This window comes from Gambusia affinis, linkage group LG19 (genome assembly GCF_019740435.1).
Source record: "Gambusia affinis linkage group LG19, SWU_Gaff_1.0, whole genome shotgun sequence".
NCBI classification, from domain to species: Eukaryota; Metazoa; Chordata; class Actinopteri; order Cyprinodontiformes; family Poeciliidae; genus Gambusia; species Gambusia affinis.
In genome coordinates this window covers 20884773-20906908 of record NC_057886.1, presented here as the reverse complement: position 1 = coordinate 20906908, position 22136 = coordinate 20884773, and the positions used below count along the sequence as shown (strand labels likewise).

General features: G+C 39.9%; 4 protein-coding genes across 5 annotated transcripts; 2 read left to right on the top strand and 2 right to left on the bottom strand.

Moving 5' to 3' along the window:
- Positions 1–3095: 3095 nt before the first annotated feature.
- LOC122822643 (cytochrome c oxidase subunit 6A, mitochondrial) lies at positions 3096–5842 on the top strand. 2 transcript variants are annotated; one of them, XM_044101493.1, is made up of 4 exons: positions 3096–3392; positions 4250–4357; positions 5446–5585; positions 5664–5842. In XM_044101493.1, the coding sequence occupies exons 2-4, from the start codon at positions 4282–4284 to the stop codon at positions 5751–5753; spliced, it is 306 nt and encodes a 101-aa protein (XP_043957428.1). In that variant the 5' UTR covers positions 3096–3392; positions 4250–4281; the 3' UTR covers positions 5754–5842. The 2 variants fall into 2 exon arrangements, with proteins under 2 accessions (XP_043957428.1, XP_043957426.1); XM_044101491.1 differs by having other exon boundaries at positions 3101–3392; positions 4282–4357.
- Positions 5843–6517: 675 nt separating this feature from the next.
- armc5 (armadillo repeat containing 5) lies at positions 6518–16183 on the bottom strand. Its single transcript, XM_044101486.1, has 7 exons — positions 15298–16183; positions 15189–15219; positions 13424–13534; positions 11633–12521; positions 10436–11142; positions 9273–9405; positions 6518–7928 (listed from the first exon to the last, which is right to left on the bottom strand). The coding sequence occupies exons 1-7, from the start codon at positions 15676–15678 to the stop codon at positions 6788–6790; spliced, it is 3393 nt and encodes a 1130-aa protein (XP_043957421.1). The 5' UTR covers positions 15679–16183; the 3' UTR covers positions 6518–6787.
- Positions 16184–16448: 265 nt separating this feature from the next.
- On the top strand, positions 16449–19106 carry si:dkey-66i24.7. The gene is made up of 2 exons (XM_044101490.1): positions 16449–16667; positions 17716–19106. The coding sequence occupies exons 1-2, from the start codon at positions 16571–16573 to the stop codon at positions 18318–18320; spliced, it is 702 nt and encodes a 233-aa protein (XP_043957425.1). The 5' UTR covers positions 16449–16570; the 3' UTR covers positions 18321–19106.
- Positions 19107–19109: 3 nt separating this feature from the next.
- LOC122822641 (protein ALP1-like) lies at positions 19110–21352 on the bottom strand. The gene is made up of 3 exons (XM_044101489.1): positions 20863–21352; positions 20463–20694; positions 19110–19902 (listed from the first exon to the last, which is right to left on the bottom strand). Exons 1-3 carry the CDS (start codon positions 21175–21177, stop codon positions 19169–19171), a joined length of 1281 nt encoding a protein of 426 aa, XP_043957424.1. The 5' UTR covers positions 21178–21352; the 3' UTR covers positions 19110–19168.
- Between the last annotated feature and the right edge of the window lie 784 nt (positions 21353–22136).

Here is a 22136-nt window from a genome sequence, read left to right as displayed (position 1 = left end):
TCATCCTCCAAGTTTTTCCTGCTGTGTCCTTCTTCGTGGTTTTCGCCAGAGGCAACATCCGGTTGTTGATCATGTGACTCATGTGACGCAAGACGTGTTTCCGTTTGCGAAATAAATATATTTCCATACAAAAAAAAAACTCACTCTAGGGTCAAAACTTTTTATTGAAAAAGTAGATTTTCTTTTTAAATTAGCGAATTTATTTTCAAAATGTTTAATTACACAATTACCTCAAAACTATATTAGCCTACTGCAATAATATATGGATTTCCGACATGCTCTATGTTTTAAACATGTTGTGCACGCGTGATACAATAAGAAAACACTTTAAAGTGACATTCACCTTCTTAATTACACAAAACCACACAAAAAAATATTTGAAAAGAATGTTCTTTTTATTACCATTATACATTCATCGTCTGCCTGAAACATATTCAGACTGTCTGCATAACAAACATCAGAGAAACTGTTGCCATGGAGCTTATAAACGCAATAAACAGCACGGCTCTAAAGCACTCGGATATCAAAAGAGTCTCGGCTTTATGAGGGAGAGTCGAGCCAGGACTGAGCTGACAGAAACCCTTCACCTCCGTCCAACATCACACACACTTACTGCCTCGCGTACAATCAACAGTTTTCTTTCTCCTGGTGTGAAATGAGCGAAAACTCAAGAGCAAAACCAACTCCAGTCAGGTTTTATTTGCAGAGCAGGTTGTCCTTAAAGAAAGATGGACGTAATCACTCACAGTCGGTTGTGATGAGTCTGCGAGGTTTCCTGCAGCCGCCAGGGGGCGCCTCAGAAAGTTGGAAGGAAGATGAAGAAAAATAGTATAGAATTCAATAAATCATGTTTTTTTCAAAATTTATATGTTTCCATTATTTTCGTAATTCCAATCAGTCCAATTACATGGCTAATGAAAAACGCACATAGAGACACATAAAGGTAGTTATAAAGACAGTCTTCTATTACCTGGAGAACATTTCCAGGATTAAATGTGACAGCAAGATCTAGAAAAACTGCATTTATTAACTTTCGTCACATTGATTACTGCAGAATCAGAGAGCTTCAGCGGATCCAGAACAATTACATAAAATAATCAGCAGAGTTTAAATTTATCACATTTCCTGAACCAAAGCTGAAGTTTAGGTCTTTTTACCAAAAGGAGGACATGCTAACTTGTGTGTCTATAGTACCCAGTCTTCAGACTGAGACAGCAATTCACTTCTGTTTGGAACAAAAAAAAAACATTTAGACAGCCGGCTGTACGACTGTCTGACTTCACCGCTGGCTCCTGTTTCAGTTTGACCCGCTGCCAGGAGCTCTCCAGACAGAAATGACAAAAAACTGCAAATGTACAGCTGAGAGAGGGAGGATGTATATCCAACACCAAAAAGTACAAGAAAAGCATTTAAAACTCTTAAAACATGAAAGCAAAAGTTTTTTCTTTTTAACTCTGGAAAGGGAACTTATTTAAAGGGGACCTGCTATGCAAAATCAACTTTTGCATTTTTTTACTTTCATTTGGATCTCAACTGGTTCTAAAAACAGCTGGAGCACTTAAAAAAACACCCAGAGGCACTCCGTTAATGGTTTTTGGAGTCTGGAAAACAAGCCGTTTCAAAGCTCTCCCAAATTTTAAGTCACATTCCATGGGTACTACACCGTTACCTAGCAACCCCAGCAGAGTTCTGCCCGTTACCTAGCAACCCAAATGGAGCTTGAGTTGGTTTTGTCAGCTGGTTTTACCGCTGTATCCACTGTACAATGGCTGCTGGAAAGAACAAGTGTTTTGTTGTTGACTTACCATCCATAAATCGCTTGGTGCTTCTTGTTGGTTGTGCAGGAGGCTCCGTTTCTGCTTTTCAAAGGCACACAGTTGTATAATTGTGCATCTGTTTGCAGCTACTTTCACATGCAAGTGTAAACATTGAGTTGGGGGGTGTGACTAATTATGAACTGAGCAGAATAAGATCTCATTATATAAGAACGATTTTATGCTAAAAATATAGCAAACAGGTTTTGTATAGGCCAAAGACCTATTCCAACCTGCTTAATATTTTTGTGACCAGATACATTGAACCTTAATATAACAGGGACATGCAAATATTATTGCACAAGTCAATTCAATTTTCATTTGTGTAGAACTAAATGTGAAAAGATATTGTTATATTTTGAGAAGTAATATTAGAACACAGGGGAAAGGTTCTGATTAGATTCAGAACCGGACCTTGGAGGACATTCATGATCTTGATCCAGCCTGAAAAGAGAAACAACTTACTGTTACGAGAAAACAGTTTATCCACAGTCGTTGATGGCTATGCTAACTAGCCTTAGCATTCAGGACAGGCTTTGTACAAAGCAGAAGTGGAGCCTCCTGCACAACCAACGAGGATGCAGCAAGTTGTTTCTGGATGGTAAGTCATTGTAGCAGAGATAAAGGGGGCATGAACTGCACCACATGGAGGTGATTGACAGCGTTAAGACCCGCCTCCTGGCTCTGATTGGTTGTTTCTAGTTAGAACTGGGAGAAAACAGAGGAGCTGGGGGTTTTTTTCACAGAAATTTTTCACAAAATCTTACAAAGTATTTTTGATCTAGTTTGTAGTGCAAATATTTTAATGTACTTGAAACAAGACAAAACTAAATTACAACTCTTCATAAACTTATAAAATTTGCTTTAAGTCAACAATTGCTTAATATTAATAAAAAAGCTTTTGTTCTACTTGCGGATTATTTCACTTACAACACGAGAAAAAGTCTTGTGACAATCTGCCAGTGGTACAAACTCCCAGATCGCCCTCAAATGTTATCTGTAAGTTAGTTTTATCTGATTTCAAGTGTGGTAAAATGTTTGCACTTGAAACTAGACCAAATAAACTTGGTAAGATTTTGAGTTTTTGCAGTGCACGTGTTGAAACTGTCACAACAAAAGATTCAACAAATGTGTATAAAAGTTGCGTACTGCAGCTTTAACGCTCATTCTGAATTATTTAGGATGAAAATTAAGAATTAAACATTAACCAATAGGAAGAGGAATCACACCTCCCACTTTATTTCAACCTTTGACCTACAATCTTCCCTTCTGTAAACAACAACTGCGCAGTGACTAACTGCACTGCAGCTGCTCAGATCAAACCAAAATTGAAAGTTAGTTCATGTAAACTCTTAGACGCCTTCCAGGCCCACCACTGCAGCTCCTTCCTTTCTTTACTGTCACCTATCAGCTGCAACTTTGCACTTTGCCAAATATAAACCAAGTTTCTTGGCCGAGCGACAGACTGACATGGGGAGGAGTCCGGCACGGTCGGTTCAGCTCAGGACAGACTGAAGGACAAACAAGGAGGAAGGAGCGTTTGTAGTGAAACCTCGAGAGAACAAACCGCCTGAAACAGTGAGTTTACTCAGGATTGTATCTTTTCAAACTTAATCAGCTCACCTGTTGCAAAGGGACCAGATACACTGCAAAAATGCAAATCTTACAGAGTATTTTCTTCTAGTTTCTGGTGCAAATATTTTATCACAATTGGAATAAGACAAAACTAACTAGCAAGCAACTTTTCAGCAAGATATAGGAGCTTTAAGAAAATAATTCCTTAATATTAATCTAAAAATGTGCTAGATTCACTGGCAGATTTTTTCTTTAAAGTACAATTTTTTTTCCATGTTTTTAGTAAAATACTTTAACAATGATAATATTTTATTAATATTCAAGAATTACTGACTTAAAATAAGCTCCTACATCTTACTTAAAAGTTACCTGAAAGTCAGTTTCGTCTTATTTCAAGTGTACGAGGATGTTTGCTCTAGAAACTGGACATAAATACTTGGTAAGACTTTGTGTTTTTGCAGTGAAAGTACTAGTTCAACTAATAGATTATTTTACTTAGAATAGCACATTTTTTCATGTTATAAGTGAAAAATCAGCTGGTGGAACCAGCACTTTTTAATATTAAGGAATTATTTGCCTATAAAAAGCTATTATATCTTGCTGAAAAATTACTTGTAAGTTAGTTTTGTCTTATTTCAAACATACTAAAATATTTGCACAACTAGAAAACGTACTTCATAAGATTTTGTGTATTGGTTGTGAACCAAATCTGAAATGTTTAAATCAGTTGCAGTGTTTGTTATGATTTAATTAACTGTTGATTTCTGCCTCTTCTTACATTAGACCATAAGTTTTACCACTTTAAGTTACAATAGATTACTCATCTGTGTTTTAGAACTGTCAAAGTTTTATTTTTACAGCAGAAAATACCAAATTCCTCCCACTTCTGCAGATGTCGTTGTCTCCAGTTGCTTTGGCAGCTCGGCGAACGCTCGCTGCTGCGTCACACTCGAGTCACGAGGGAGGAGGTGAGCGAGTCTTTACTGACCTTTTAAACCAAACACAACCCTGTTCATGTTTCTAAACTGTCCTGGATAAACTGTTTGTAAAAGCACAAAAAACAGGCACAAGCACTGGTTGATCATTAACAGAGGTCCTACACTTTTCCCACAATAAAATTAAAACACTTTTTAAGCATTTTTAAGGTCAAAAACCACAACTTAGCTGAAAATGCCCGTTTCAATTCACTTTTATTTTTGTCCCTGTTATGTTTTTGTTTTCTACCTGAGAGCTTTCTTTGACAGCATTACTCAAATCAGGGAAAAAATGACGGCCTGGTCATTCTCCAGCAGGAACAATTTCCCCGCCATCGTTTTGGCGCCCGTTCTAGCGCAGCACCCCAGTGTATAACAAAACATTCGGTCTATTGTAGACAAAAAAGTAGGAGTAAATTTCTTCCAAATCACTCGGAGGGTTTTAGATTAACATCAGACATTTTCTAGAAAAGAAATTGGAAATTTTGAGCATGAAAAGTTGAAACATTTTCAAGGAAATTTATGAGCTCCAAAAGTGGAAAATTTGCAAAAGAAAAAGATGAAGACAAAAAACATGACATTTTGAAATTAACAACAAAAATTTTCTAGAAGAGAGATGAACCTTTTAGTTAAAAACAGTTAAAACATTTCTGAAAGACAAACGAAAAAAATAACTGACATTTTGAAATTAATCTCAGAAATGTGCTAGAAGAAATTTTGAAATATATAAAATTTTATAAAGTTTAACTTTTTCTAAAAAAAAAAAAAAAAAAAAAAAAAAAACCTGACATTTTTAAGATTAATCTGAGAAATTTTCTTGAAAAAAATCTCAAATTGAAACTCTTTGAAAATGGAAAATTAACATTTTTTGAAACTCTGAAATGTCTGGTTTTCTACAAAATTTCTTAATCTAAAAAAATAATTGTTTTTCAAGCAATTTTGTGACTCGAAAATTTCCACATTTTCTATTTAAAATTGTATTTCTCTCAAAGTTTCTGAGACTTTGCTCATTTTGTTCTCCAACTACTGTTATATACAAACCCACCTTTTCGCCTCTTCATTCGATCAATTCGTTTCCGCAGCAAGAAGCTGGAAGATCCTGACCATCGTCCTGGCTTTCCCCGGCGTCGGCGTCTGCATGGCCAACGCCTTCATGAAGGGGCAGGAGCACCACGCGCAGCCGGAATTTGTTCCGTATTCACACCTGCGCATCCGCACCAAGGTGAGTCTGCGAACAGTTTTCGAGTTTTGATTTAAAACAACAGCAACTGTTGTTTTATACTTACTTGCCTGCTTCCAGAGATTTCCTTGGGGCGATGGAAACCACACGTTGTTCCACAACTCTCACGCAAACGCTCTTCCTGGAGGCTACGAGGGCTCCGATCACTGATCATTATTATTGATTATCTGAGCTGCTTCAAATACACCGACTAAACGGAAACCTGCACCGCCAACAATAAAACAACTTCATCTGCTTCATGAGCTGCTTCCGTTTTTTTATTATTCATAAGAAAACGTGCATCAAGCATCATATATGCATTTTTATGCGTTTTAATATATTAGAAATGATTTGTCGCATTTTGGAACCAAATGTCAGCCAGAAATATATATTCCTGAAACAGTTAATCTATTAATCGCTATTAATCGGATCCGACAAATTTAGTTTTTCTGGCACTTAGAAAATAGAGACAATTTTAGTGATTCTAGCTGATCTAAAATAAGAGAAATTGTGTCTAACTTAACTTGAAAAAGCGAGAAAAAAATGTGTTTTCATTTTCTTTAAATATCTGGTTTCAACTGTAAGTGACGCTTTCCAAATTCAGGCTTTAAATCAATGTTAGCATTTTATTACAAAACTGTTTTTCCGCCAAAAATTTTAAAATTTCTGCTTGAAAAGTCAAAAATTTGCTAGAAAAAAACAAAAATTTTGAGATTTGAGAAATTTTCTAGAAGAAAAGTTGGAAGTTTGGCAGAAATTTTCACGTTTTTCTTTTTCTGGAAATAGTTCTGAGATAAATCTCAGCATTTGACAGTTTTTAAAAGGAAATTTTCGACTTTTCAAATAGTTTTAAAAAATCTTTTTCTAGACAGAAATTAGATGTCATGGTGCTGAACATACATTTGATGAGAGGAAAAAATAAAACGACAGCAAAGTGGTGTGATAATATATTTATATGGCACAAATCATATATGCTTCCTCCATTTAATATCATCTTTATATACAAAATAAACACCAAAGAAATTAATTTTGAAAAAAAAAATAATAAAAAAAAAAGCATTTCAACAGATTTTTGTCAAATGGACATTTTTCTTTGATTGCATCGAAATAAAAAAATAACGAATGCTTTGAAAACGATGGAAATAAAGCACCGCTCTTTTATTTTATTTTATTTTCTGTGGTCAAAGTTAACCAGATTTCTGCGCTCAGACTAAAGCCGCTGAAACGAGGCTCAGCAGGTCCCGCTTCAGAGTCTCCGTACAGTCGGCCTCTCTGGTCAGCCTGCGAAGGCAACCCGCAAACGGACCGGGTCGGTTCTGGAAGCCCAGGAGTACAGCGAGGCAGGCCCGACCCAGAGCTGGGTAGCTGTAGCGCTGGGAGAACCAGTAGAACTGGGGCAGCGACACCACCAAACCACTTAATGAGGCAGAGTGGTCCTCTTTTGATTTGGACCCAGAAAGGTTCGTGTTCTGGGCCGAACTTCCGCTGAGTCCAGTGAACGAAGCTTCTCTCTCTTCCACTTTTTCAGGCACACCGTTTAGTTTTTTGGTCTGGGCTGTCACCTCTAGCGCCGACGTTGGATCAGAACCCCTCTGGTCCAGTTGGGATTTTACGATGTGGGCTTTGCTCGACTGATCGGACCAAGATTTGAGAAATGACAGAAAAACTTCCTCCAACTCCCTCTGGAGGTCGAGAACCAGAAACCTGGACGCGCCGATCATCGCCTCGCCGAACGGGGATTTCTGGAAACCTGCAGCTGAAAGCGACTCGGCCCGTTCCAGTCCGTCCAGAACCAGCGAGTTTAAAGTTTGACATTCCCCTCCCGTTTCAGGGTCCGAACCGAAGCGACAGCCGTGCAGGTAATGTAGCGACGGCAGCAGCATTCCTGCGCTCACATCTTTGATACGAATGGCTTCGGCTGCGTTGCACTGGGCTTCTTCTCCGAACCCGCCTCTCAGCAGAGCCCGGAAATATTCAGAACCGGCTCCGGCCACGGCCTCCCGGTTGGCTGGGAACCGGGTCGCATCATCGAGCTCCAAAACCAGGTCAAAGTCCGAACTCCCGTACGGACAGGACGCGTCTTCGAGGCGAGGCTTCTTCAGCGGCGGCGGGGAAGCTCCAGTAGGAGTCGGGTTTGGGTTCTTTTCTACCGGTTTGGGTTTAACGGAACCAGTCAGAGCAGAAAGGCATCCGAACAGGAGAGGGAAATACTGAGGCTGAGAAGTTGCATCTGAATCCGACTCGTCCTCTTCCTCCTCGTCATCATCAAATGCGCCACCCAAAGGTTTCAGCGCCGCAAGGAGACCGCCGGAGTCCAGGAGGAGCTTCTTCAACAAAGATTTGTTGCTGTTGAACAAAAATAAAGTTAAATATCTCCTTAAAGGCGCAGTAAGGTCAAAAACAATCAATCAGAGCCAGGAGGAGGGTCTTAGCGCCGTCAATCATCCTCATGTACTCGCTGCTAAATAGGCTAATGACAGAGAAACATCTTACCATCGCAGGAAATTATCTGAATAATTGTGATTGATTATTGATATAATCGTCAACTAAATTAGCAATTGATTAATCGTTAACTGGAGTACACAGACTCAAACATGCCATTTGCTGAAACAAACTAGCAATTAATACAAGATACATAAAAATATTTACGCTTTAGTTTTGATCGATTTAATGAGCAGAAAAATGTAAATTTTTAAGTATTTTCAGAATAATTGGCTGTTTGATGCATAAAATGTGTTTTATTGTAATTACTATTTATGTGAACCATTAATTTTACATGTATTACTGGGAAATAAGCAGCAATGAGAATTCTTATCTGATTAATGATCAGAATAATTAATTAGTTGATTACTAAAATAATAGCTAGTTTTATGTTTTGAAATGCTTCTTTCTCACATCCTAAAACAATAAAAAACCCAATTTAAATAATGTTGTTAGATGTATAAAATATAATCGAACTTTTACTTAACTTATACGGATCAATGTCATTGAGAATTTAGAACTGATAAATATTCAAAAATAAAATTAAAAACCTTCTCTATAAGTTTGGTTGAATTTTGGAAATAAATAATTTTCGTAATTCTAACTAACAAAAAACAAGAAGAGTTTAGTTAAACTTCAGAAATTGAGATAAAAATGTGTCTGTTTTTTATTAAATGTATGAAAATATCTGGTTTCAACTGTAAAAGTTTCCAAATTTGGGTTTTATTGCAATTTATTATGAAACTCTGCAGTTTAAATATTACTTTCAAGGAAAGAAAAGTGCAAAATCCTCCAAAAAATATAGAAAACGTAAACAGACATGTTATTATGTTAAATGAAGGGAAATTTAAACAAATCAGAGAGCAAAGTTTCCCCCAGAAAACTTGCTATGCCTGGTGGTGGGGATTCAACCAGCAACCCGTCGCGTTTTTGAGTGGAAATTTTTTTAATTTGAAAATATCACTTGATAATTACGTGTTTTTGAAAGATTGGAACATTAATACCGGAATGACAACTATGAAGTCTTAAAAAAACATTGGAAACATTTTAAAAAGCCATGCTGAGCCTGGCGGGGGCACAAGTAAAGCCTGGTGGCCCGCCAGGCTTATAATCACTGGGAGAAACCATGAAGAGGGTTCAAATGAAAAACGTAATCTCACAAATAAAGAGTAAAACAGCTTCCCATATTTAAAACGACGAGGTACTCGCCTGGTGATGAATGGCAGAGACAGAGCGCAGTTCATCCTGTCTGACTCAGAACCGGACAGCATCACGTGGGTGAGAACCCCAGAACCGAACCCGGACTCACACTGGACACGCAAATTATTCAGCAGCGTGTCACCTACAGAGGCAGCAGGCAGAATAAATAAGGATCAGTTCATGGTGCTTCAGTTCTAATCTCTATTTTCATCATTTTACATGAAGCATTTAATGTGGAGCTGAAGAAAACAATTATTTTAATAATCTATTATTCTGATGATTAATCGAGTAATTGACTGAAGAAAAAGGTAAATTCTGCTGATTTCTCATTTAACCACTTAAACATTTCTATTTAATATTAAAAATATGTAAACAAAAATGCAAATAATTCAACTACCTTTCCTAAATAAGAAACTGCCACAATATCCTTTAGTGCAAACATGCTTATTTGTAGCAAAGAATGCAAATGCAGCTAAACATAATACCAAATAAACTCTTAAATAAACCCTTTCTGCTCTGGTTATCAGTAAGACTAATCCGTTGACTATTTGTTCCAATTAACCAATTAATAATTGCATAGTAGAAGGTGCTTAATAGCAGAATTTTACAGAATTTGAGCCAGGTGAAACTTAAATTATGCCAACAGAGGATTTCTGGGTAGAAGATATTTACAGACAAGGAAGAGATTTTCTAACTTAACTGCCAAATGTTTATATTTTGTCTTTATTACTGCTATGACTGTGTTTTTCTTTTACCAGATGGCCTTTCTTTTTAGTCTATATGCTCCAGTTAACGATTAATCAATTACAAAATTAAATTAGTTGACAGTTACAATAAAAAGTTTATTTTCTCATTTAAAAAAAAGCTGAATTATTTGTTATATTTATATTTTAATCTATTTCTAATATTGTATAAAAGGCTTAAGTAGTTAAATAAAAAAATCTGCAAAAGGTGCCACTTTTCTTATCGATTAATCATCAAAAATAATCAATTAATAGCCAGAATAATGATTAATCACCAGAATAAGTGATTAATCGTGACAATAACTGATTAATCATGAGAATAACTGATTAATCATCAAAAATAATCAATTAATAGCCAGAATAACTGATTAATAGTCAGAATAACTGATCAATAGCTAAAACAATTATTTGTTGCACTCCTCCTCTTACCGAGCTGTTTCACTTTGGTTTTCACTCTGTCCGTCTGCCTTTGTTGTCCTTCTGACCCGTCTTCATTTGCGCAGAGACGGTGGCGAATCAGCGCCACGGAACCGGTCCGAACCAGAGCCTGCAAGCAGTTCGGGTTGCAGCTCAAGCGGCAGAGCATGCGGAAGCACCTGCTGCTGGGGTCCTGGTGCTGGGTGAGGTAGCAGAGCAAGCCGGACATGACGGCCGAGCTAACCAGCGCCGCACTGGGGTCGCTGGCGTGCGAGAAGCGGGACAGCAGCAGCAGGATGGGCGACTCCGGCGTCCAGGGCTCGGGGTGGTAGGGGTGATGGTACGTGCCGGATCGGGGTACAGAAGGAGGGCTTTCTAAAGAGACTTTAGCTAAGGAAGCTGCTGAATGAGAGCGCCGCCGTTTCTGTGAAGAGGAGAACTTTGATGGGGAAACGGGGGAGGAAGCAGCCGGGGTTTGGAGATCGGAGGAAGACGAGGAGGAAGACGAGGAGGAGTCAGGTGGCAGAGCTGGAGCTGATTTTTTGAAAGCAGAGCCGGATGAAGACGTGCTTTTAGGCGAAGGGCTGCAGTCTGGATTTGGGGAAGAGGTTTGAAACGAGGAAGACGAGGAGTGAAGACTCCCCCATTCAGCATCAGCACAGGAGGAATCCAGCAGCTCTCCTTCAGACGAGATCAAGCCCTCAGAAAGCAGCCAGGACCTGCAGAGACGACGTTCAGCATTACTGTGACCTTAACGTCTAAATATTAGAACTTTAATCTCGGAAAGTTACGACTTTATTCTCTTAACATTGCAACTTTAGTGTCGTATTTTTATGACTTTTTTCTCGTAATGTTACGACTTTATTGTCATAATTTTATTTGTTCTTAAAATGGCCCTAATATTCCATCAGGTTATTGTTTATTATATTTTACAAATATGTCCAAGTCTAATAATGTGAGAAAAATTATAATTTTCTGTTTATTCAGTCACCATTAAATACATCTGACACAAAATAATGTTAAAGTTTAATTACTTTTGGTTTAAATTCACCGTATTATGAAAGATTTGTCCTTTAATGTTGTGGACGGACAGCCGGCTCTTTTGATACAAGAGAAAACTCAGGTTTTTAATAAAATGGCCGCTTATAAATCAACATTAGATTTTGACTCGTTAATCAATTACTGTCTGTTTGATTATGTTTTCCTTACCTGAGACTTAAGAAGCTGGATGAGCTCTGCTCCCTCCCGGCCTCCTCCCTCCTGAATCCCTCAGGCGGGGGGAAGTCAAACGACTCCAAACAGGAAGAGGGCAGCAGCTCGTTGTGAGCCATGTTGGACGCTGCGTTCACGTCCACCCTGTCCGCTGCGTGTTCCTCTCCTCTGGCGAGCTTCGCCAGCCGGGCGACCAGAACAGGAACCAGGCCAAGCTCCTGCAGCTGCTCCATCGCAGACTCATCAAAAACAAAGTCCACACAGGCCAGGATGGCGAACCTGGACAGCGGGTGATTCTGGTGGGACGACAGGAACGTCATCAGAACCTCCAAACCGCCATTTTCTTTCACCTTGACGCGGTTCACCGCCTCTTTGCAGCACAAGCATAAAGCCTTGAGGAAGACTCCAGATCTGAGCGGGTCCTTCTTCACCTCCTCTGTGAACCTCTGAATGACCCCCAGCGACCCCACCAGCGGCCGCAAGCAGCCCTGAGAGCAAACGTTAGCTAGCGTTTTCAGCGCCAGCTCTTTGAAATGTTCGCCAGACTCCCCCGTCGCCATGACACCAAGCTGCGTCAAGACGCCGGAGCGGGAAACCTCCCTGGCGCATTCGACGCCGCAGCCCCTGGTCAGCTCATGGAGGGTCCGCAGGGCGGCGCGCCGCAGGCCGGGGGGGTATTCTGGGGCAACAAGGGGGGCGAGGGCAGATAGTGTCCCCTGGGTGAGCAGCGAGAGGCGGTTGGAGGGCGAGTCTGAGAGGTAGAGCAGCGCTCGAGCGGCGGACTGGGCGCATTCCAGTTTGGGAGAGGAGTCAGAGGGCGGAGCGACGGTGGGAGACGACGGAGCGGACGACAACGACACGCAGAGGAGGAGGAGAGGAACGCCACCTAGAGGTGAATAAAAAATAATTAGAAATGTTTCATTCAGGCATCCTGGGGTAGATCAGTGACGGGCTGCAACTAATAACTATTAGTATTAAAACACAAAGTCTTACCAAGTAATTTTACTCTCTTTTCTAGTAGAAATAAAATATTACATTTGAAATAAGACAAAACTAACTTACAAGTATCTTTTCAGCAAGATATAGCAGATTCTGTTTAGTAGATAATTTCTTAATATTTATGAAAAAGTCCTAGTTCCATTGGTATGTAAATTTATTTATAATGAGAGAATTTCAACATGTTATAAGTGAAACAATCTGCCAATAAAACTAGAACTTTTTCATCCATATTAAATGATTATATACCTAAAGAAAAAAGCTCCTCTCTGTTGCTGATAAGTTACTTTATAAGTGCCATTAGAACATTCAGCAGCAAGTTTGATGGACGGCGCCGAGACCCTCTGGGAGCCGTTCATTTCTTCAAATGGAAATAGTCGCTGAGGGACATCAGTCAACAGACCGTCCAGGTCCAAATGCACACCACACTTTTCAGATTGCTACATTAAATTTTGACTGTGTTTGAACAAGGCTGCACAGTATTACTGCTGTGAAATGTTTATCTTATAGTTTCCAAATTGCTTGAAGAGCAAAGTGAATTTATGACCCTTAGAATATTATAACAAACATGTTTTGATTGAATTCCAGCCATTCTATTGCAATATTATCATTCCAAACAATATAAGTTAGTATATTGTGCAGCTCTGATATAAATCAAAATTAGGCATCACTTTTTGTTGTTTTTATCACATAAACCCAAATAAAACACACTTTTACTGTGCACTGTATGGTTATATATAGAATTATTAACAGGTTTAAAGCTCCAGAAAAATAGAAACGCTTTACAATTACCAGCAGAGTGGATGAGTGCAGAGCTCTCTGGATCCATGGCCAAGTTCCCTAAAGCCCTGGCAGCCCGGTTCTGGACCGTCTCTACAGCCACATTTCTCTTCATTATGTCCACTATTAAAATTAACAAAAGGATTTTTTAGATGCATTAATAATCAATGACTGGGGTGGAAATTGCAACACACACATAAAAAACTAAACAACATATAATGTAGAACAGGTGTGTGAGACTGTGAGAGTATCAACCATTTAGCATAGTTAGCATAGCTATCATTGACTGCAAATAAATGGTTTCCTGTAATAACATGTTGTTTCTCCACCATTAGCACATTTAGCAGTGAGGGGATGAGGATGATTGACAGCGCTAAGACCCTCCTCCTGGTTCTGAATGGTTGTTTTTGGCTGGAATGTTGCGTTACTTTAGCCAGTAATAGTAGTTCAGGGAGGAGGTGGAGGAGATTGATTCTTTTCACAGATTCTTTTCTCGTAACAAACAGTCACAACATGGTGGCAGCTTTAACAAATGTGGAGAAAACATATTTTTTATTAAAGTTATATACTGCAACTTGAATAAAATGTAACTACATAGCATTTTTGAGAAGTCTGGATTGCTTTATGTGTATTTTACACTGTTGCTTGTGGGGAGAGACATTTCAGTAATCTAAAACTAATAGAAAAAATTTAAGCAACCTACTTGCATACTGTATGTGGACGGTTGGATGCAAGATTCATGAGCAGTAAATATTGTGGTAGTCATTGGACCAAAGAAAGCGAGGTAGTTGCAAGCCTTAAAAATTTTGTCGCTTTTGATAGGTCAGATAGACTCAAAAATTTGTAACAGCAGCTGGGTGGGGGGGGCCCTATTTAATTGGCGCCCCTGATATAGTTCCCACAAGTCTGATCCAGGAAGTGATCTGAGCAGTCTAGTTTGTGCAAAATGTACAAACTAGACGAACCATGGCTTCAAGACCAACAAGAAGAAAACATATGGATACATTTGACTAATGTGCAAGAGAAAGATACATCAACCAAATCACTGCTGATGGGATCGACCCGAATGAGATGGAGAATGGAAACATGTCAAGACTACGTGGACGAGCTGCCTCCGATCTCTTATTATGACACAGTTCACTACTCAGTGAACACAAAGAGTTTCGTGAATGAAACTGTTTCAACTGATTTGCAAAAAAACGTAGGAACCCTTCATGTGAATAACAATTTGTTCTGGTGACTGGCAAAGTCAGTACATGAATTAACAAACACGTCGGCTACATGTCCTTCAGATAAAAGCTACATTCGCTAAGCTAATTTCGCTAGTTCGACAGCAATAGTACAGTAAATATCAATGATATTTATCTTAGTACTACACAGAGGTGGATAGTCTACTCAAAAATTGTGATTGAATAATTGTTGTAATGAAGTTTTATTGTTTATAAGTTAAATAGAAACGAGGCAACAGCTAGTTCTAAGCTTGTGACTTGTTTGTAGTTGTCATAGGAACTCCATAATAACTGCCCATCAAGATGGCTGTCAGCTACGAAGTTCCTGGAATGTCATGTGATGTCAGATGAAAACCATGTATACAGACTTTAAGAAAAATTTGTTTATTGCTGAGCATGTAAAACTACAGAAAAAAAATCCTAGTAAACTAACTTGTGCATTTTTAATTTAAGAAATTTTGTGGCCTGCCAGTAGTTTAGATTTTCCAGTTTTGGCCCCCAAAGCAAAAAGTTTGAACACCACAGATGAAGAAATACTCTTCACTCACCTACAATGTTTATCCCTTCAAGTTTGCGCACCTAGAGTGGAAAACATAAAATATTTTAATAAGAGTCTAAAAATAAATAGGAATAAAGGTTTTCTGAGTGTGATCTCACCTCTAAGCGTGTCTCCAGCTCAGTGCAACAGTTGGCCAGGATGCTGAGCGCCAGGTCCAGAACTTTCCTGGAGCACTCAGGATGTTTGAGCAGGTTCAGCAGGACTTTCAGTCCACCTTTCTTCCTGAATCTGGCGATGCCTGCCTTGTCGCCCTTGATGTGCTGTGTCCTGATGGCAACTAGGGCTCGCCACTGATGCATCTTTAACCGCTTGTCTGTGTCTTTGGATGGGACTGTCTGATGCTCAGCCCGTCCTGGAGAACCAGGTTCACAGAGGTGGGCCAAACACCAGGTCAATGAGGACTCTGGTGTCAATGTTTGGCCTTCTTTGGGGCTTATGCTCGGCAGCATCCCGTCACTTTTCACAGGTGATGAAGCCATGACTGATAAAACTGACAGGTCACGCGATAACTTATCCAAACTTTGCTATTGTTTGTTCACCCAGAACACCGTAAGGCATCACAGGACACCACCAGTGAAGCAATAAGGCACAAAATAGCATCTTTCTTCACTTTTAACAATTGCAGAGTTGCTAATTAACTAGCAACGCTCTTCAAAAAGCTTAGCGGGCAAGGTACAAACTACAAATACCAAAAAGACAGTGGAAAGTTTTATCACCTGACGCCGCACTCCCTGATGGGAAACTGAGTCCCCACCCACAGGTCCGCTCCATTTAAAAAAGGCCTGCCGCTTGAGAAGGCCTAGAAACCGCTATTCGACGTAATTGGCGTGTATCTGCAATACGTTATTTTTTTCAATTCAAATTGTAACGAAAATGGTCTATTTTAGCAATGTTATGTTACCAGAGATGGAATATATTTTGTGGGGAAAAAAGTGCAATCGCCTTCGCTAGCCGCTAACGCCATCTTTAGCCAAACAACAAAACGGGGGCGGTCTCCGGAGTGGAGCAGGGGCCAAAGAGGTGGGTCTGTGACCGAAATCTGGGATTTGTAGTTTCAGTTGTGATTCAAGTCCACTACTCTAATGTACACCCTCCTTCTATAAAAACTACATTGCCCATGGCGATGTTATGCAGCAGCTCCCGTGAAACAGCCAAATGCATTTAGGGATTGTAGTTTGTTATGGGGTTCTTTAAGGTTTAAAATACATATGAAGGACTACAAATCCCACATTACAAATGATCGTCGTAAGAGCAATCGTTTATTGACGGAAAAAAAATTCATCGATGCATCAGTAAAGGTTGTTAAATTCCGCGATAGACACCGTTGTTGAATGAAAACTTTACATTTTCTGTGGAAATTTAGATAAAAATATGGAAATAATTGAGGCGATTGTGATACAAAATGCTAATGTGGACGGAAAGGAGTCGGATGCGTCCAACAGCGTGGGCAGCGATAGAATAAAAGCAGGTTAGTAACAGAGAGCTTGGAGTTAGACATGTTTGAACCAGTCATCGCGTGATGCGAGGAGGGACTGATGAGTGCGCAACTCTCTCCCACTTCAAATATCATGTGAACCATGCATGTTATCATTAGACTGTATCTAAATAAGAGATTTTTTAATTCAACAAATTCACTTTAGATATATTTCGTCACATATAGAACGGCTTGTTCCGGTCTATTTGTTTCATTATTATTTTGTTGGAAATCATTATTTATCGAGTATGAAATCCATCCTTTGAAAATTAAGCTTCTTTATGCTTCTTTAGTGACATTATAGGCTTACGGGAACACAGCGGTGCAAAATGTGTATTTTCTCTCTATGCGACGCTTATGGGCGCTGTGCTAGAGGGGCGCCAAAGCTATTGCAGAAAGTTATTTTAAGTTAGCATTTTCTGTGTTTAACTGCTATTTGCGCATATAAATAATATAATGAGTAACGAATACAGGCCACTTATTTGCCTGCCTTGTGTCTTGCTACACATACACCTCTGGGAACACGTATCCAGTACTACAACGGCCAATAGGATGGCACAATTAGGGCCACTGTATATTAAGAAATGGTACATTTACCCCCCCCAAAAAATCAGAAATTTTAATTCTAAACTGTTGCTGAAATAATCTCAAAATTTTTGCAGGATCTTTTTTCTTTAAGATGTTTGACTTTTCAAGCTAAGAAATCTTTATTTTTGAAAAAAAAACAACAACAAAAAAACCAAAACTTTTTTCTAGCACATTTTTACTTTTCAAGCTTAGAAATGTTCATGTTTTTTCTACAAAATTTCTGAGATTTTTCTTGCAAATATTTTACTTTTCAAACTCAGAAATGTCCAAGTTCTCTTCTAGAAAATCTTGGTTTTTTTTCTAGCAAATTTTTTTTTGTTTAGCTTTTTTTATATGTCAGACACTTCTTTGCAGAAATTTACTCCTCCTTGTTAGTTTTAAACATGCGTCGTCTTGCAGTGCAGATATCAACTGTCACTAAAATTATGTTACGTTTTTTGTTTTTGTTTTGCAGAATTCATCTGGACTCTGCAAGCCACATGGCACCTGGTCAACACCCGGCTGGAAATGGATCAGGCGTTTGACCAGCCAGTGTGCAAGAAGAAGAAGCTGTGGGAAGTGGTAGCAGAGAAGGTAAACGCCAAGCTGAGGGAGTCAGGGGTCACGGATATTACTGTTAAGGCCTACGAATGCGACCTGAAGTGGAGAAACATGCTGGCCACCTACAGGAAGAACACAGACCGGGCCCGGCGATTGGGCGTGGCCAGCGTCCACTGGGAGTTCTTCAAAGCCATGCATGAGGTTCTGGGTAAGAGCCGGGAGGAGATCGAAGCCCAGCGCCAGGCCAAGCTCAGCGGAACCAGAGTAGGAAAGGCCATCGCCAGCAAGAGGTTCACGCCGATCCTCCCCACGCCGCCCGCAGCATCCGCTGCCGTCACCAACCGGCCACCGCAGGACGTCCTGCAGCTCTACATGGAGCTGCAGGAGAGGAAGCTGAACATGTGGACTCAGCAGAAAGCGCTGGAGGAGAGGAAGATCGAGGCCATTAACAACCTGGCCCAGGCTATCTCCAGTCTGGCTCAGACCAACACCCCACAGACGTCAAAGGACGAACATTAGTTCATAACGCAGCAGAGGAAAACCTCACTTTTGTTCTGTTACTGTAGCAAACTGACAATATAAAACTCAAAGCTTTTGTTTATGGTGCAAAACCGACTATACATGCAATATCATTGTCTGCAAACTTTCAGTTAAGTTTGTTTGTAAAACAAATTTCAGCAACAAGGCACTTCAAAGTGCTTTGCACCATAAAAAACAAAAATACAAAGTCAAAAAAGACTCAATACGGTCAACAAATTGAGAAAACTGGAAACAAAAATTACATTTTGATCATCAGAATCATCAATACACATCAAATGTGTTGGTCAGTGTTTCATTTTTTACGGTTCAAAAGCAACTCAGGTAAGTTTTTAGTCTAGATTAACATCACTGGAGGATGGTCCTGCAACTGCCTGATAACACAGCTGTAGGCCGTCCATTTTCTTTTCTACATGTCCCAAAGTAAAACGACAACTCAAATACATAATGTAGTATTTAAAAATTACATGATCAGATGGACCAGAATGTAAAGCCATGTGGAAATATTGGTATTGGTATTTTAACGAGCAAAATATAAATAATGAATATAAGATAATGAATCCATGCAAAAGAAATAATTTTCCAAATCAATTTCTTCCAGTCCAAAACTAATAAAACTTTAACAAAAACTGTGTTGGGAATTTTTTTCCCGTAGTATTCTATTGTCCAACTCACAGAAGAGTTGAACAACTGAAATAAAAGCCACATTTTGAGACTATCTTATGTTATTTGTAATTTCTTTCAAAGAAAAGAAGCCAGAAAGAACGGATGTGTTATGAAAAAATCGGACGTTTTATTTTTCAGCCATGTTTGTTACCGTTTATATTCCGTCACGTGATTCCAGAGTTAATGTTCCTCAACAACAAATCGGCAACAGCCTCCCGTCTCTGAACTCCCTCTTCATCTTCCTCCCCGTCCTTCTCCTCTTCCTCTGCGGTTCGGATATTCTCTATTTCAGAATCCAGTCGAAGTTCTTGTCCCATCCGCAGGAACACGTTGTGCAACACGCAGGCGGTCAAAACGACGGTTCTGGCCCGGTCGTAGTTTCCGATGTCCAGATAGCTGAGCCGTTTAAATCTGGCCTTCAGACTGCCGATGGCCCAATCCAAGATCCGACAATGTTCCCCCAATGTTCGGTTGAAGACTTCCTGTTTTGGTCCGCAGCTTCCGGTGTAAGGGGTGAGAATCCGTGCCGATAGAGGGTATCCGGTTCTGGCTACAAGGCAGGAACCGGGTGGCATCAGCTGAGGGTTCTGTTTGAGTCGGTCTGTCAGTATCCGGCCGCGGTCCGAATCGGAGCCGCTGCTGACTCTGCAGTGCAGGAACTGGCCTCGACGGCTGCAGACCAGCTCCAGGTGTAACCAGCGGTCCGGATGGGCCGCCATCTTGATCCTCTTCTCCGCAGGTCCCAGCCTCTCCAGGTCATGTTTTCCTGCAGGCAGGCGGATGGGAATCTGTGTGTGTCCCAAAACTCCCAGGACCCGAGGAAGACTACGGCCTTCATCCTGCTGATTATCCACCACCAGACCGGAAAATGGGAAAAGTGCCTCTGCAGCCTCTTCTCCTGGAAAACACATGGTTATTATGTACACACATATATCTCTGTGTATATATAAAATTTGGCACATTTTTCATTTAAGCCCAATTTAAAAATTTAAGAAAAGCCCAATATTAGAAATACTTTAAAAAATAGAAATATGTACTTCTATTCTTTTTTGAAAATGAAAAATTACACATTTTATTGCCTAAGATGCAATAATCCATAATTCTTTTTGTAGCAAGGGATGCATCTGGAGCTTAAAAAAGGTACTACCAACATCAACATGGAAAACTCAGTCCTCAGCTTGATCTGTTGATGAAATGGACAGCAAAAGTTGCATAAAAGGACATTTTATTTTACAGAATTTGAATTGGGTGAAGCTAACACTCCAACATGAGGAGCTCTGGGTACAACATATTAAAAAATGAAAGCAGTTTTGTTGTCTGCTTTGAAAAATGCATGATTTTTGTACAGTTTTGGTGAATGACCTTTTTGTTGAGTCTGTATACTCCAGTTAAACAATTAATCGATTAATTGACTCCTCTTTCAATATTCAGTTAATTGTGTCAGCCCTAGGAACGTACCAAGCGGCCATCTGATTTGCTCGTCCGCTAGCGTGCTGATCCGCTCGCAGAAAGAGAAGAAGATCCTGTGGATGTTTCCTTTCTCCAGCTGGAAGCGGCGGGACACGGAGCGGTAGCTGACCCGTTCAGACAGCAGGGACAGAGACAGGAGGACAGTGTGGGACAAAGACAAGCGAGCGCGTCCAGCCAGTCGAGCCCCGGATGTGGAGCTTTGAATCAGCTTTGAAATGTACTGGAAACAAAATAACTGTTAGATATTCAGCAGACTTTTACTCAAGTAAAAGTAAAAATACTCCTAAAAGTACATTTAAAAAAAAATAAAAAAGTTTAGGAAAAATATAACTAGGGACCACCTAACTCCTTCTAAAATGTAAAACTGAAAACTGAATATTATAATCACCTTAACTGCATCACTGTCCGCTGTTTCCTGCTGGTTTTCGGATGCTGTCGCTCCCTTCTCGGTCGGACCAGTCAACCCGGCCGCTGTGGATGAACCCCGGGGCCTAGGGCTCGGGTTGCCCCGCAGTAACCGCAGGTAAACGGCGGGAGAAGGCGGCTGCGCTTCGAGTCTCCCCACCAGCTCGGACTCCAGGATCTCCTCCACCGCCTGGTCCAGCCGGAGCTCCAGCTCCCCGGCTGACAGGGGCTGCCATTCCCGCTCCATCATGTCTAGAACCGCTCGGCCCGCAGATAAAACATGCTGCCTAAAATCCATCTGAGCTCATTGAGAAACAGAACCCGGTTCGGTTATCAGAGCAGCGCAAAAGCAACGAAGGGATCCATTTTATCGAGCGGAACTATGCTAACTACTGAGCTAATGTTTGATGCCTTCACGGACTGTCGGAAATTTGTAAAGCAGCGCTGAAAAACAGACATCGGAAAAATATTAGGAAAGTTTATTCAACTACTAGATTACTGCCAGGCATTTCACATATTAACACACAAGAACAAAAACCCAATAATAAAGCGAAGCTATATATTTAATGTCGGACTTAAATATTTACTTTGAAAAATAAACATTTGAGTTAAATATTTAGCTTAGACTTAAACATTTATTTGGGAACTAAATAATTCGCTCCTTAAATAAACATTTAGTTTGCGATCTAAATTAAGCTTGTGAATGAAATATTTCACTTGGAATTATGACATTGACAAATGTATGAGTAACACACATTTGTTTTTGGTTTTCTTGAAATCTTTGGCTGTATCATAAAGTACACCGAACTTTGGCTAGCACATGTACTATATTAAATGATTTCTACATTATTTCCATTGTAAAGTGGTAGCACAGCATTAGCTGCGTTTCCATTAGCCATAAAATTGCGAAAATTATGAAATTATTAAAATAAATGTGTGACAATTGTTTAGTTTTTTTTTTAAGAAAGAAAAAAAACCTAGTTTTTCCATTAAAAGTTTTAGCGCCAGGATGACGTGGGTTTTCAGCCGTATCATAATCGGAATATTTCGCAACTCTGCAACGAAAAACTTTTTCCGCATCACTTTTTTTCGGATGTTACTACTGGCGGAAATGACCAAGGAAACCACAGCAGGAAGTAGTAGGATGACGTTTTTATGGGTTTTTTTTTTCGACAATGTGCAGTCTGAATAAGATGCCGACGTCACACCTGATATGGCGTAATATGGCTGCAAAACATCCATGGCTTGCCATTATTT